This window comes from Pseudophryne corroboree, chromosome 10 (genome assembly GCF_028390025.1).
Source record: "Pseudophryne corroboree isolate aPseCor3 chromosome 10, aPseCor3.hap2, whole genome shotgun sequence".
Classification (NCBI taxonomy): domain Eukaryota; kingdom Metazoa; phylum Chordata; class Amphibia; order Anura; family Myobatrachidae; genus Pseudophryne; species Pseudophryne corroboree.
In genome coordinates this window covers 379,176,175-379,192,493 of record NC_086453.1, presented here as the reverse complement: position 1 = coordinate 379,192,493, position 16,319 = coordinate 379,176,175, and the positions used below count along the sequence as shown (strand labels likewise).

The window sequence follows — 16,319 nt, the reverse complement described above, 5'->3', positions numbered from 1 at the left end:
AGTCTGAATTTGGAGCAAGCAGCATTATGTCAGCGGGGTACATGTCTGTATAACACTGGGTGTGTTTTAAAATTCTTGTTTCGGTTTCAGTTCCACACAGATAAAAAGAGAAAATGTAGGTGCACACTCTTAACACTAAGAACACTGGGATTATTATTATTATTATTAACAGTTTCTTATATAGCGCAGCATACTCCGTGGCGCGTTACAATTACAACAACAGTAATAGAACAAAACTGGGTAAAAACAGACAGACATAGAGGTAGGAGGGCCCTGCTCGCAAGCTTACAATCTATAGGGAATTAGGCATTGATACACAAGGTTAGATGCTGCCTATTGCATAATGGTCCTCCAGATTGCTAGGTTCTTAATGGGTTGTATGATATGATCACCCCGCAATGTTGGCCAAGTGTCAGGAGGGTGTGAGAGTAAAGAAAGACAAGATATGTGATGTTATGTGTACTGTACAGAGGGGATGTAATTGGATAGGGAAGCACTGAAGGTTATGTGGGTGGGTCTGGAATTTGGTAGGCTTGTCTGAAGAGATGAGTTTTCAGGGAACATTTAAAGGTTTGGAGACTAAAGGTGAGTCTTACTGTGCGTGGGAGGGCATTCCACAGAGTGGGTGAAGCACGGATAAAGTCCTGTCATTTTGAGTGTGAACAAGTAATACGTGTGGATGAGAGACGCAGATCTTGTGCAGAGCGGAGAGGTCGGGTAGGGAGATATTTTGGCATGAGTGAAGAGATGTATGTTGGTGCAGTTTGGTTAATAGCCTTGTATATAAGTAAAAGTATTTTATATTTCTCTTACATCCTAGAGGATGCTGGGGACTCCGTAAGGACCATGGGGTATAGACGGGCTCCGCAGGAGACATGGGCACTCTAAAGACTTTAGATGGGTGTGCACTGGCTCCTCCCTCTATGCCCCTCCTCCAGACCTCAGTTAGATCCTGTGCCCAGAGGAGACTGGATGCACTGCAGGGGAGCTCTACTGAGTTTCTCTGAAAAGACTTTTGTTAGGTTTTATATTTTCAGGTAGCACTGCTGGCAACAGTCTCCCTGCTTTGTGGGACTGAGGGGAGAGAAGCAGACCTACTTAACTGATAGGCTCTGCTTCTTAGGCTACTGGACACCATTAGCTCCAGAGGGTCGGAACACAGGTGTCATCCTTGCTGTTCGTCCCGGAGTCGAGCCGCCGTCCTCCTTACAGAGCCGGAAGATAGAAGCCGGGTGAGTATAAGAAGAAAGAAGACTTCACAGGCGGCAGAAGACTTCAGATCTTCACTGAGGTACCGCACAGCGGTAACACTACGCGCCATTGCTCCCACACATACACACACAGAAAGCACTGTACGGGTGCAGGCCGCAAGGGGGGCGATATTAACCTCAAGGGACACTGGCTAATATATTAGATACTGCGGAGGCAGTATATTGAAAACCCCCCGCCAGTATAAAGAATTTGAGCGGGACCGAAGCCCGCCGTTGAGGGGGCGGAGCTTGATCCTCCAGCACTAACCAGCGCCATTTTTCTCCACAGCAAGCTGCAGAGAAGCTGCTCCCCGGACTCTCCCCTGCTGAGCAAGTACAGAGGGCAAAAAAAGAGGGGGGGGGGCACATTTAATTGGGGCAGTGAGTGTATTATTTATTCTATAAAAGAGCGCTGTACAGTCTGGGATTTTATTCCAGTGTCCATTGGCGCTGGGTGTGTGCTGGCATACTCTCTCTCTGTCTCCCCAAAGGGCCTTATTGGGGGGCTGTCCCCATAATTGTATATCCCAGTGTGTGTGGGAGTGTCAGTACGTGTGTGTCGACATGTCTGAAGTGGAAGGCTCGTCTAAGGAGGAGGTAGAGCAGATGATTGTGGTGTCTCCGTCGGTGACGCCGACACCTGATTGGTTGGATATGTGGAATGTTTTAAATGCAAATGTGTCTTTATTACATAAAAGATTGGACAAAGCAGAGTCCAGAGAAAAAGCAGGGAGTCAATCCATGGCTTTGGCTGTGTCACAAGGCCCTTCGGGCTCTCATAAACGTCCCCTGTCCCAGGTAGCAGACACTAATACCGACACGGATTCTGACTCCAGTGTTGACTACGATGATGCGAGGTTACACCCAAGTGTGGCCAAAAGTATTAATTATATGATTATTGCAATAAAAGATGTTTTGCATATCACAGAGGACCCCTCGGTGCCTGACACGAGGGTCTGCATGTTTAAGGAGAAGAAACCTGAGGTAACATTTCCCCCATCTCATGAGCTGAACGCTTTATTTGAAAAAGCTTGGGAAACTCCGGACAAGAAACTGCAGATTCCCAAGAGAATTCTTATGGCGTATCCTTTCCCTCACAGGACAGGTTATGGTGGGAATCCTCACCGAGGGTGGACAAGGCTTTGACGCGCTTGTCCAAAAAGGTGGCGCTACCGTCTCCAGACACGGCAGCCCTCAAGGATCCTGCTGATCTCAGACAGGAGACTACCTTAAAATCAATTTATACACATACGGGTGCCTTGCTCAGACCGGCAGTAGCGTCGGCATGGGTATGTAGCGCAATAGCAGCATGGGCAGATAACTTGTCATCTGACATTGACACCCTAGATAAGGATAGCATTTTATTGACCTTGGATCATATTAAAGACGCAGCGTTATATATGAGAGAGGCTGCGAGAGACATTGGGCTGTTGGGTTCAAGAGCCAATGCCATGGCAATTTCTGCTAGGCGAGCCCTGTGGCCCGCCAATGGACGGGTGATGCTGATTCAAAGAGACATATGGAAACTTTGCCTTACAAGGGTGAGGTTTTATTTGGGGAGGGCCCCGCGGACCTGGTCTCCACAGCTACCGCGGGTAAATCTTCTTTTTTGCCTTATGTTCCCCCACAGCAAAAGAAAACACCTCAATATCAGATGCAGTCCTTTCGGTCGCATAAGTCCAGAAGAGGTCGGGGCTCTTCCTTCCTCGCCAGAGGTAAGGGTAGAGGGAAAAGAATGCCGGCTACGGCTAGTTCCCAGGAACAGAAGTCCTCCCCGGCTTATACAAAATCCACCGCATGACGCTGGGGCTCCACTGCGGGAGTCCGCGTCGGTGGGGGCACGCCTTCGACTCTTCAGCCAGGTCTGGGTTCTGTCAGATTTGGATCCTTGGGCGATAGAAATTGTATCCCAAGGCTACAAACTGGAATTCGAAGAAGTGCCTCTTCGCCGATTTTTCAAGTCGGCTTTGCCAGCTTCTCCCCCAGAGAGGGAAATAGTTTTAGCTGCAATACAAAAGCTGTGTCGACAGCAGGTGATTATCAAGGTTCCCCTAATACAACAGGGGAAAGGGTACTATTCAACCCTATTTGTGGTCCCGAAACCGGATGGCTCGGTCAGACCCATTCTGAATCTCAAATCCCTAAACCTGTATCTAAAGAGGTTCAAATTCAAGATGGAATCTCTCCGGGCAGTGATCTCCAGCCTGGAAGGGGGGGATTTTATGGTATCACTAGACATAAAGGATGCATACCTTCATGTCCCCATTTATCCTCCTCATCAGGCGTACCTGAGATTCGCTGTACAGGACTGTCATTACCAGTTTCAGACGTTGCCGTTTGGGCTGTCCACGGCCCCGAGGATTTTCACCAAGGTAATGGCAGAAATGATGGTGCTCCTACGCAGGCAAGGAGTCACAATTATCCCATACTTGGACGATCTCCTGATAAAAGCGAGATCGAGAGATCAGTTGCTGAAAAGTGTGTCACTCTCCCTGAGAGTGCTGCAGCAGCATGGCTGGATCCTAAATCTGCCAAAGTCGCAGTTAATTCCAACGACTCGGCTATAATTTTTAGGCATGATTCTGGACACGGAAAAGAAGAGGGTTTTTCTCCCAACGGAAAAAGCCCAGGAACTCCAGAGCATGGTCAGAGACCTGTTAAAGCCAAAAAGAGTGTCAGTTCATCAATGCACTCGAGTACTGGTGAAAATGGTGGCGGCCTACGAGGCCATCCCCTTCGGCAGGTTCCATGCGAGGACATTTCAGTGGGACCTTCTGGACAAGTGGTCGGGGTCCCATCTACAAATACATCAGAAAATAAGCCTGTCCCCCAGGGCCAGGGTGTCTCTCCTGTGGTGGCTGCAGAGTGCTCACCTTCTAGAGGGTTGCAGGTTCGCCATTCAAGACTGGGTTCTAGTGACCACGGACACGAGCCTCTGAGGATGGGGAGCAGTCATCCAAGGAAGAAATTTTCAGGGGCTGTGGTCAAGCCAGGAGGCTTGTCTACACATCAACGTACTGGAATTAAGGGCCATATACAACGGCCTTCGACAAGCGGAGACTCTTCTTCGCGACCTACCTGTTCAGATTCAATCGGACAACGTCACAGCAGTGGCTCATGTAAACCGCCAAGGCGGTACAAGGAGCAGAGTGGCAATGGCGGAAGCCACCAGGATTCTTCGCTGGGCGGAAAATCACGTAAGCGCGCTGTCAGCAGTCTTCATTCCGGGAGTGGACAACTGGGAAGTAGACTTCCTCAGCAGACACGATCTCCATCCAGGAGAGAGGGGTCTGCATCAAGAAGTTTTTGCAGAGATAACAAGTCGTTGGGGGCTTCCTCAAATAGACATGATGGCGTCATGCCTCAACAAGAAACTTCGGAGGTATTATTCCAGGTCAAGGGACCCTCAGGCTGTAGCGGTAGATGCCCTGGTGACACCGTGGGTGTTTCCGCCGGTCTATGTCTTCCCTCCTTTTCCACTTATCTCAAAAATACTGAGAATCATAAGACGAAAAAGAGTCCAGACAATACTCATTGTTCCGGATTGGCCTCGAAGGGCCTGGTATTCAGATCTTCAGGAGATGCTCACGGAAGATCTGTGGCCTCTTCCTCTCAGGGAGGACCTGTTGCAGCAGGGGCCCTGCGTGTTCCAAGACTTACCGCGGTTACGTTTGACGGCATGGCGGTTGAACGCCAAATCCTAGCTAGGAAAGGTATTCCGGGGGAAGTCATCCCTACACTGATAAAAGCTAGGAAGGAGGTGACGGCGAAACATTATCACCGTATCTGGAGGAAATATGTATCTTGGTGTGAAGCCAAGAATGCTCCTACGGAAGATTTCCACCTGGGCCGTTTTCTCCACTTTCTGCAGACAGGAGTGGATATGGGCCTAAAGTTAGGCTCCATTAAGGTGCAGATTTCGGCCCTGTCAATATTCTTTCAGAAGGAATTGGCTTCTCTCCCAGAAGTCCAGACTTTTGTAAAGGGAGTGCTGCACATCCAGCCTCCTTTTGTGCCCCCAGTGGCGCCATGGGACCTTAACGTGGTGTTACAGTTCCTTAAGTCACACTGGTTTGAACCGCTTCAAACAGTTGAGCTAAAATTTCTCACTTGGAAAGTGGTCATGTTGTTGGCCTTGGCATCTGCGAGGCGGGTGTCCGAATTGGCGGCTTTGTCTCACAAAAGCCCCTATCTGATTTTCCATGTGGATAGAGCAGAGTTGAGGACTCGTCCTCAATTTCTGCCTTAGGTGGTTTCATCGTTTCATATGAACCAACCTATTGTGGTGCCTGTGGCTTCGGGTGACTTGGAGGATTCCAAGTCTCTTGATGTAGTCAGGGCCTTAAAAGTTTATGTAGCCACCCCATATTAGTACAGTTATGTGTCTCTCTTCTTTTAATCCGGGGCAATGCAAGGTTACATTTACATTTCTATCTTCTAACTCTCCATACCAAACTGTCTTGGCCTCTCGAGCTGGAATCTTGATTTGCAACGTGACTGAAACACATTTATAGCTCCTCGTACCAAAGTTTTATGATTCCTAACAATGTTCCTATGTCTACTGTATGAAGCCTGTCCCCTTTTCTCCACCTTTCTATTGCTGGATATTTACTATGTCGTTTGAGCTCGCTCTTATTGAACCTGTACCCATATCTGTTCTGGATGCTCCCTCCCCCCCTCCCCTTGTACCACCCCCTCTACATCCATAGTATGTTGTGTTACTATCCCCCTTTTTTCTTTCTGTACCCCATAAAAACTGTTTCTCCCTCAATAAAAACTATTGAAGTAAAAAAAAAAAGTGTATGTAGCCAGGACGGCTCGGGTTAGGAAAACAGAGGCTCTGTTTGTCCTGTATGCAGCCAACAAGGTTGGCGCTCCTGCTTCTAAGCAGACTATTGCCCGCTGGATCTGTAACACGATTCAGCAGGCTCATTCTACAGCTGGATTGCCGGTACCAAATTCGGTAAAGGCCCATTCCACTAGGAAGGTGGGCTCTTCTTGGGCGGCTGCCCGAGGCGTCTCGGCATTACAGCTGTGCCGAGCGGCTACATGGTCGGGTTCAAACACTTTTGCAAAATTCTACAAGTTTGATACCCTGGCTGAGGAGGACCTCATGTTTGCTCAATCGGTGCTGCAGAGTCATCCGCACTCTCCCGCCCGGTCTGGAGCTTTGGTATAATCCCCATGGTCCTTACGGAGTCCCCAGCATCCTCTAGGACGCAAGAGAAAATAAGATTTTAAACCTACCGGTAAATCTTTTTCTCCTAGTCCGTAGAGGATGCTGGGCGGCCGTCCCAGTGCGGACTAAATTCTGCAAGACTTGTATATAGTTGTTGCTTACATAAGGGTTATGTTACAGTTTTATCAGTCTCTGGCTGATGCTGTTTTGTTTCATACTGTTAACTGGTTAGTATATTCCAGGTTATACGGTGTGAATGGTGTGGCTGGTATGAATCTTGCCCTTAGATTAACAAAAATCCTTTCCTCGCACTGTCCGTCTCCTCTGGGCACAGTTCTTTAACTGAGGTCTGGAGGAGGGGCATAGAGGGAGGAGCCAGTGCACACCCATCTAAAGTCTTTAGAGTGCCCATGTCTCCTCTTATTTTAATACGGTAGAATACCGGTAACCAATGGAGGGACTGACAGAGCGGATCAGCAGATGAAGAACGTCTAGCGAGGAAGATTAGCTTCGCAGCTGCATTCAGAATGGATTGTAGTGGTGAGAGCCTATGTTTGGGAATACCGGTCAGGAGACTATTACAATAATCAATGCGGGAGATAATGAGAGCATGGATTAGAGTGTTTGCTGTGTCTTGTGTAAGATATGGTCATATTTTGGATATGTTTCTTAGATGTATGTAACATGATTCTGAGACAGATTGAATGTGGGAAACAAAGGACAGTTCAGAGACAAGAATGACACCTAGGCAGCGAGCTTGTGGGGTAGGGATGATTGCCAAGCTCTCAACAGTGATAGAGACATCAGGTTGGTAACTACTATTGGCCGGTGGAAATATAATTAATTCTGTTTTGGAAATATGAGGTTTGAGGTGGCGAGATGTCATCCAAGATGAAATGGCAGAAAGGCATTCAGAGACAGGGCCCAATACAGATGGTGACAAATCTGGGAAGGATAGGTAGATTTGAGTATCATCTGCATGCAGATGTTCCTGAAATTCGAAAGAGTTGATTAGTTTGCCAAGAGATGTGGTATAGATAGAGAAAAGCAGAGGACCTAAGACTGAGCCCTGGGGTACTCCAACTGCTAGAGGTAGCAAAGAGGAGGTGGAATCAGAGATACGAACACTGAAGGAGCGATTAGATAGGTAGGATAGGAACCAAGAAAGGGCTGTGTCCTGAATACCTAGGGATTGTAGTGTCTGTATGAGGAGAGAGTGGTCAACAGTGTCAAAAGCAGCAGAGAGATCATGGAGAATAAGTAGTGAGTAATGGCCTTTAGATTTAGCAGTGACCAGATCATTCGCTACCTTAGTCAGTGCTGTCTCTGTGGATTGTTGGGCACGAAATCCTGACTGAAGTGGGTCCAGTAGGCTGTGTGAGTTAAGAAAGTGTGTGAGGCGAGTGTAGGCAAGTCTCTCGAGTAGCTTGGAGGGGCATGGGAGCTGAGAGATGGGATGATAGTTTGAGAAAATGGGTCAGAATTTTGTTTTTTTCAGAATGGGAGTAATCACTGCATGCTTGTATAGAGAAGGAAAGATACCAGTAGACAGAGAGAGATTACAGATTTTCGTTAAGGTTGGGATGAGCACCGGAGACAAGAGATTTACTAATTTTGAGGGTATAGAATCAAGAGGAGAGGTAGTAGAGTAGGCAGATGAGAAGAGTGCAGATACTTCATCTTCATTTGTGGGATCAAATAAAGAGAAGGTGTTAGAGGGTTCAGGCAGGGAATTGAGCAGGTCACTGGCTGTGGAAGAGTGTTCCATTTCATTTCGGGTTTTTTCAATCTTGTCCTTGAAATAGGACGCAATATCTTGCGCACTGACAGTGGCTGGTGGGTTGGGTGAGGGACAAGAAGTGATTTAAATGTATTAAAAAGTCGTTTGGGGTTAGAGGCTTGAGCAGAGATGAAAGATTGGAAATATGTTTGGCAGTGTCCAGAGCATTATAATAAGAGTGGTACACAGTCTTATATGTGAGAAAGTCACTTGAACTACGAGATTTACGCCACTGGCGTTCTACTTTACGTGAGAGTTTTTGTAGGTGTCTAGTGTATTTAGAGTGCCACGGTTGACATCTAAGTCTACGTGGAGTGTGATGGGTAGCTGGAGCCACTTCATCAAGTGCTGTTTCTAGAGCTTGGTTAAGGTGTGATACAGCAGTCTCAGGAGAGGTGAATGTAGAAATTGGTGAGAGCAATGGTTGCAGAGAGGTAGATAGTTGTTGAAAATGAATAGCCTTAATATTTCTGCGGGTTAGAGGAGGCTTAGTAGACTTCAGGGACATTGAGTTTGAAGTAACGGAGGAGAGCATGCAGGTGATAAGGTTGTGATCTGAGAGAGGGAAAGGAGTGTTAGTGAGTTCAGAAACAGAGCATAGTCTGGTGAATACAAGATCAAGGCAGTGGCACTCCTGATGGGTAGGGGAGTCAGTCCATTAGGAGAGGCCAAGAGAGGAGGTTAGAGAGAGTAGTTTAGAGGCATGGGGAGATTGTGGACTGCCAATAGAGATATTGAAATCACCCATAATGATGGTGGAGATGTCAGAGGATAACAAGTAAGGGAGCCAAGCAGAAAATTTTTCCAGAAATGTTGTGGGTTGCCCAGGTGGGCAATAGACAGCTGCAACATGCATAGAGAAAGGGGTTTAAATCCTAATAGAATGTACTTCAAATGATGTCAATGCGAGTGAAGGAACAGGTGGTAAAACTGTGTGTGTGTGTGTGTGTGTGTGTGTGTGTGTGTGTGTGTGTGTGTGTAAGATTTAGAGAGTAAAATTCCAACCCCACCTCCTTTACTGTTACCAGGCCTGGGGGTGTGTGTGAAGTGGAGGCCACCATGTGACAGTGCTGCAGGGGAGGCAGTGTCTGATTGTGTGAGCCATGTTTCTGTTATACAGTAGCTAGCATATTGAGTTTTTTTGCAATGAAGAGGTCATGAATAGCTGTTAATTTGTTGCAAACAGAGCGTGCATTCCATAAAGCACATTTTAGTGACTTGGAGGTAGATGGGAGACATGTGATGTTGATAAAGTTTGTTGGATTTACATTCCGTTGTGAATCAGCTGAATGTGAGCGTGGTATGTGGGTGAGACCTGGATTTGGGGATATGTCACCAGCTAGTAGAAGCAGAAGAAGAGAGAGATAGGTATAGCTGGAGGAGGTGTGTGATAGTTTCTTATGGTGACAGGTTGAGGATGTGATAGTTAGTGTACATAGACAGGTTAAAAGCTCATGAGTGTTAATAAGAGGGGAATGGATTAATGAGGCTGCAACGATCAGAACAATTATAATAAACTGCTATTTAACATGGAGTAAAATTGAGGTTTTTAGCATAATTTTTGCTAAAAAATACTGTATGCTAAGAACCTCAATTTTACTCCATGTTAAATTGCAGCGTTTATTATAATTGTTCTTTCCCAGTGTTCTTAGTGTTTAGAGTGTGTACCTGCATTTTCTTTCTCTTTATCTGTGTTGCACTACAAGTCTCAGCATGCCTCCAGTTAAATGGTCAGATCTGTCCAAACTGGGAAGTTACAGATGATGCAGAGAGGTATATGGGTAACGCAGGAGTCAGCTGCCAGTCACTCACACCCTGGCCTTGTGTAACCTGCAGAAGGGGCACTGAGCATGTTACTGTAACGCGGAAATACACGTCACGCATATGTATGTAGATGTTACGCTGGCGTGACTAATCTAACAGCTGCTCAGCACACATTGCTGTGATTACATGGCCAGAGCCAAGACCAAGTGTCAGCGAACCTTTCAGCATGTACAGGACAGCGTGACGATGCAGACAGGAGCTGTAGTGACGTTACAGAGGTTTCCATTCATGTTCTGCACAACATACAACGGGCGCAGTCTGTAAAGCACCCAAGTCATATATCTTTCTCCATGGGTTTAGATCAGCGTCTCTACCCTTTACATATATCTCTGTGACTGTTAATGGTCTCTCCTGTGTTAGCGGTAGGTTTAATGAGTCAGGGTGTTTTCTCCTCGCCCCCAGCTGCACTGCTTCAGGTCTGCTCTATGGGGGTCATTCCGAGCTGATCGCACGTAGCAACTGTTTGCTGCCCGTGCGATCAACTCGACGCCGCCTATGGGGGAGTGTAACCCGGCTATGCTAAAAAAGTTTTGTGCAGCACAGAACTAGCCCTGCAGTTACTTACCCAGTGCGACGGATCCAGTGATGAAGGTCCCGGAATTGACGTCAGACAACCGCCCTCCAAACGCCTGGACATGCCTGCGTTTGGATCTCCACGCCCGGAAAACGGTGAGTATCCGCCCTGGAACGCCTTCCGCTGTCACTCTTCTTGCGATCGCACTAGCAATCTCTTTCTTCTGGTCGTTGCCCGGCGACTGCTGTCGCTGGGCAACAACGCGTGTACACATTGCAGGCGCCACGCATGCGCGGCTCTGACCCATACGCACTGCAACGATGAACCACAGCGTGCGAACGGGTTGGAATGACCCCCCATGTGCGACCTTAGACCATGGGAACCTTTACAGGAAGCCAAAGGTGTAAAGTGTCCATGTCTGGAAAAGTCATTCCATCTTTTTCTCTGCTGTCCGTGTTGTGTCATGTTGTAGGGTATTGTCTGTCAGTCATGTTAGGGCGGCTCTTACTTGGCACAATAACGGATGTGGTTGCTAATTGCTGGTGCCTGAATTGCAGTGATTAGCCCCTTATTATACAGCACATCTCAGGTGGGTGGGTGGTCAGGGGTATGCACAGTACAGAGGCCAGTTACAATACAGACTACAAGTAGCAGTACTGGAAGGAAGCTTGCCGATGTATTTGCAATAAGTTTAGTATTGAGATACGTGATTTCCAGCCTGCTACAAATCTCATCTCATCCTCCGAAACCCTTCGTCTACATAACACTCACGTCACACCTACAGTAAGCCTGCAGGCCGCTTGGGGTGTGCCAGATACACTTTACTGCTGCTGCAAAGCATGAGGGTGCTCGCACATTGCTCTCCACTCAGCAACATTCTGCCATTTCATGTGTCGGATGCTCTTGTGTATAAAGGCCATTCCATGTGTGAAACGATTTTCAGATTATTGCTTTTAGAATTATTCTTTTTGTTTTGTTCAGTATTTATTCTGTCTGTATTTCCCCGCTGTCTTCTAACGTTTATCTGCTTGTTTAGTAAACGTTTTATTCATCTGCTTCTAGGCTCCACGCAGACCAGACACGTTCCTGAGGAGAAGCACAGCCATCTGCAGAGCATCTCCAAGCTCCTCCTGGTGATCAGCTGCGTGTACGTTACCACTGCTATTATATACGTATGTGTATATGCCGGTAACTTCTGTTACTACCTATACAGTGGGCTTATTCTCATGCTGTGCAAGCCGCAGCGTCCTGCCTGCTGATTGGCTGAGAGCACAATGTCATGTGTCCGGTAGTGTAGAATGTTGATGCTGTATATATATTACTAAGGGGATCAGACACTGCAACTCCCTCCCCCCTAGACGTCTGAGCTGCCGTGTGATAGTCTCCTCCGTATTCCCTGGCTCTGTGTGCTGTCCGGCTGGGCCAGATGTCGTTGGCGTAGTGTAGGATGCTCAGCACAGGGGTAGTCTGCCCCGCATGTCAGGCCCTACCTCCCTCGCACAGGTGCAAAAGCATCGCACGGCGGTGATGCCTTTGCACCTGGCGAGTAGCTCCCAGCCAGTACAGCTCCTGCACATGGCAGGCCGCTACCCGCCGGGTCCCAGGTCGCAGCGGCTGCGTGTGACGTCACGCAGCCATGGCCCGCCCCCCCCTAACGGTCCGGACACACCTGCGTTGTCCGGACCACGCCCTGCCAATGGCGTTCTAATGCCTGTCAATCAGGCAAAGGCAATCGCAGCCCAGAGATGCTGTTAGCATCTCACTGGGCTCCTTGGGTGCGCATGCACACTCCACATTGGGATTCAGACGGCAATCGCTGCCGCTGCCGCGATCCAGTCTGAATTGGGCCCACAGTCCTGTACTGCTCTCACCGAATGCTGCACGGTAAAGTGTAACACAGAGAGAAACAAGGCGAAGGCCGGTATTTAATTCGCTGCATTAATTTACTGCAGCTAATTCATTCGCTGGGTGCTATTCAATTAGCCCCACTACCCGGCATTTATTGGGGATTATGTTTCATACAGTGTGCCTCAGCCACCCAAAACGTAATCCCTGATAAGCAGCCGTCAGAGCCGACGATAACACAAGGGGCCGGATACTTATCCCAGGTCCCACGTGTTATCTCCTGGAAAAAAAAAAGGACTTTAATTGGATAGCCCATCGGTGAAAAATCGCGCTATCAGCGTTTTTTTTTCCGGTCGAAAAATTATTGAGGCTAATTGAATACCGGCCAAAGCTTAGAAAATAGAATGGCGCAAATTCTACAGTTGTGCTGCAACCAATAGCAGTCCGCCAGGACATATGATGTCATTAGCCAGTAATACCGGATTGGCGTGACATTGTTATTATGTCATCATGGCAGCAACTGACTGCAATCTCATTGGGATGTATCACCGGGTGCTGAGTGACAATATTTTCCAGCGGCATGGCAGTCGTATCATCATATGAGCAGAAATTATACGGCATGTGTACTGCTGGGCAGATGTCCAAGTGGCACACGCTGCCCCCTGTGGAACTGCACTGGTACTACACGACACATCACCCTGCCACTGAGCAATGCTAGAACGTGTTCTAACTGAATACATCAGTAAATAGTAATGTATATGAGAATGTCAGGATAGTGTAACGAGCATCCAGAGCAAGGGACATACGTGTTACATGTGTTCTGTCCTGAAAATGATGGAAGGTTAGCAGCTGTGCCCAGAGGGGGTCATTCAGACCTGATCGCTCGCTAGCGTTTTTTGCAGCGCTGCGATCAGGTCAGAACTGCGCATGTGTATGCACCGCAATGCACAGGTACACAGTGGATTGTTGCTGGGCGATGGGTTTTACGAAGAATCCATTCGCACGGCCGTTTGCAAGGAGATTGACAGGAAGAGGGCATTTGTGGGTGGCAACTGACCGTTTTCTGGGAGTGGTTGGAGAAACGCAGGCGTTTGCAGGGCGGGTGTCTGACGTCAATTCTGGTCCCGGACAGGCTGAAGTGATCGCAGCGGCTTAGTAAGTTCTGGGCTACTCAGAAACTGCACAAAGTTTTTTTTTGTATCTCCGGCTGCACATGCGATCGCACACTTGCAAAGCAAAAATACACTCCCCTATGAGCGGCGACTATCTGCTCGCAGCGCTGCAAAAAACCCTAGCGAGGGATCAGGTCTGAATTAGGCCCAGAGTGTGTAGGGAAGGGGGAGGGCTGGACTGCACACCCTAATGCTAAACATAATAAGAGGTCCTACCATGCTGAGACTTGTAGTGCCACGCAGAAGAGAGAGAGAAAATGCAGGTGCGTGCACTAAACACTGGTAATCAGAGCAATTCTAATAAACTCTGTAATTTAGCATGGAGTACATTTGAGGTTCTTAGCTTGTAGCACTATTAGCACTGAGCTGCTGTTTATTCATGTAACAACTTTTAACACTTAAACTGCTGCTTCTCAGTAGTGTGATGTCTTGGGGTCGGTTGGGTTGTGCTGCCCTGAGGAGTCCCGTGCTCTGGACTTTAAACCTTAGGAATGTTAGGGCCCGGTGTTTTTTGGCCACAAATGACGCTAAGGACCTCAATTTTACTCCATGTTAAATTTCAGAGTGTATTATAATTGTTCTCATTGCCAGTGTTCTTCGTGTTCAGTGTGCACCTGCATTTTCTCTTTTTTTTTTCTGTGATAATTGTTGACAATTGTGATTACTTTGATACTAATTCACTGTTCGTGACCAACTGCCCCGTGTTCACAGTTTTGACCATCTGATTATATTCACTATTCACGGCAATTGTTCAATGTTACAAATATTTTCTGCTGACTTATTTTGCATGGTTTTGAGATTGAAAAAAAACCCAGAGACAAGTGTAAACTTTACACAGAACAAAATGAGATAAAGCAATGTATCCCGTGTTCTGTTGGACGCAGTCTAGACGCCAGTCACCTCTCACACGTTCTCTGTGTCCTTACAGCCTGGTTCTGCTGGTCATTCTGAATATGATGCTCTTCTACAAGTTGTGGATGTTGGAGTATAGCACCCAAGTGCTTACCACGTGGCAGGGACTTCGACTACAGGAGAGGTATAAACACAGGGGTGAGGTCTGGAAAGTGGGTGCCATTCCACAGCCTTCCGCTCACTAACCTCGCTCTCTCCTGTCCAGCCCCCTCCCACAGTCAGAAGCCGAATGGACCCAGTTGTTGGAGTCTCAGCAAAAACACCACGACACTGAGCTGCAGAAGTGGAGGCAGATTATCAAGTCATCCGTGATGTTGCTGGACCAGGTACGTAGGGAGGAGATCTTCAGGAGACTGGTACTGAGAGCCTCTTTCCGGTGAACAGACGAGATTAGAGTGGTGTCAGGGGTGAGAAGACAGTAGTGACTTACACCAGCCACTGATAGATGGAACTGTACCCTGGTTATTGGTATTAGTGGTTAATGTTCCCTGTGCTGGCTACTCACTACCATAATAATCAGCCTATAGTGACCTCACACTAGTGAGAATTACCAGTGATGTCACACCAGGTAAAGCTTACGTACTGCACATCAGCCTGTAGTGACCTCACACTAGTGAGAATTACCAGTGATGTCACACCAGGTAAAGCTGACGTACTGCACATCAGCCTGTAGTGACCTCACACTAGTGAGAATTACCAGTGATGTCACACCAGGTAAAGCTGACGTACTGCACAGTGGCCTGTTGTGACCTCACACTAGTGAGAATTACCAGTGATGTCACACCAGGTATAGCTGAGTTACTGCACAGCAGCCTGTAGTGACCTCACACTAGTGAGAATTACCAGTGATGTCACACCAGGTAGAGCTGACTTACTGCACAACAGCTTTTAGTGACCTCACACTAGTGAGAATTACCAGTGATGTCACACCAGGTATAGCGGAGTTACTGCACAGCAGCCTGTAGTGATCTCACATTAGTGAGAATTACCAGTGATATCACTCCAGGTATAGCTGACTTACTGCTCAGCGGCCTGTAGTGACCGCACACTAGTGAGAATTACCAGTGATGTCACACCAGGTATAGCTGACTTACTGCACAACAGCTTGTAGTGACCTCACACTAGTGAGAATTACCAGTGATGTCACACCAGGTATAGCGGAGTTACTGCACAGCAGCCTGTAGTGACCTCACATTAGTGAGAATTACCAGTGATGTCACACCAGGTATAGCTGACTTACTGCACAGCAGCCTGTAGTGACCTCACATTAGTGAGAATTACCAGTGATATCACTCCAGGTATAGCTGACTTACTGCTCAGCGGCCTGTAGTGACCTCACACTAGTGAGAATTACCAGTGATGTCACACCAGGTAGAGATGACTTACTGCACAGTAGCCTGTAGTGACCTCACACTAGTGAGAATTACCAGTGATGTCACACCAGGTATACCTGATTTACTGCACAGCGACCTGTAGTGACCTCACACTAGTGAGAATTACCAGTGATGTCACACCAGGTATAGCTAACTTACTAATCAGCAGCCTGTAGTGTCCTCACACTAGTGAGCATTACCAGTGATGTCACACCAGGTATAGCTGAATTACTGCTCAGCAGCCTATAGTGACCTCACACTAGTGAGAATTACCAGTGATGTCACACCAAGTATAGCTGAATTACTGCTCAGCAGCCTATAGTGACCTCACACTAGTGAGAATTACCAGTGATGTCACACCAGGTATAGCTGACTTACTGCACAGCAGCCTGTAGTGACCTCACACTAGTGAGAATTACCAGTGATGTCACACCAGGTATAGCTGACTTACTGCACAGCAGCCTGTAGTG

At 47.6% G+C, this 16,319-nt stretch overlaps 1 protein-coding gene across 10 annotated transcripts in view; it reads left to right on the top strand.

Moving 5' to 3' along the window:
- The window catches only part of GRAMD1B (GRAM domain containing 1B), a 662,311-nt gene that overhangs the window by 630,194 nt on the left and 15,798 nt on the right, over window positions 1–16,319 (top strand). For all 10 annotated transcript variants that reach the window (XM_063943811.1, XM_063943810.1, XM_063943812.1 and 7 more), the window contains 3 exons: window positions 11,610–11,694; window positions 14,493–14,600; window positions 14,682–14,802. In XM_063943811.1, the coding sequence (XP_063799881.1) occupies window positions 11,610–11,694; window positions 14,493–14,600; window positions 14,682–14,802 (314 nt within the window). The remainder of the gene's footprint in view (window positions 1–11,609; window positions 11,695–14,492; window positions 14,601–14,681; window positions 14,803–16,319) is intronic.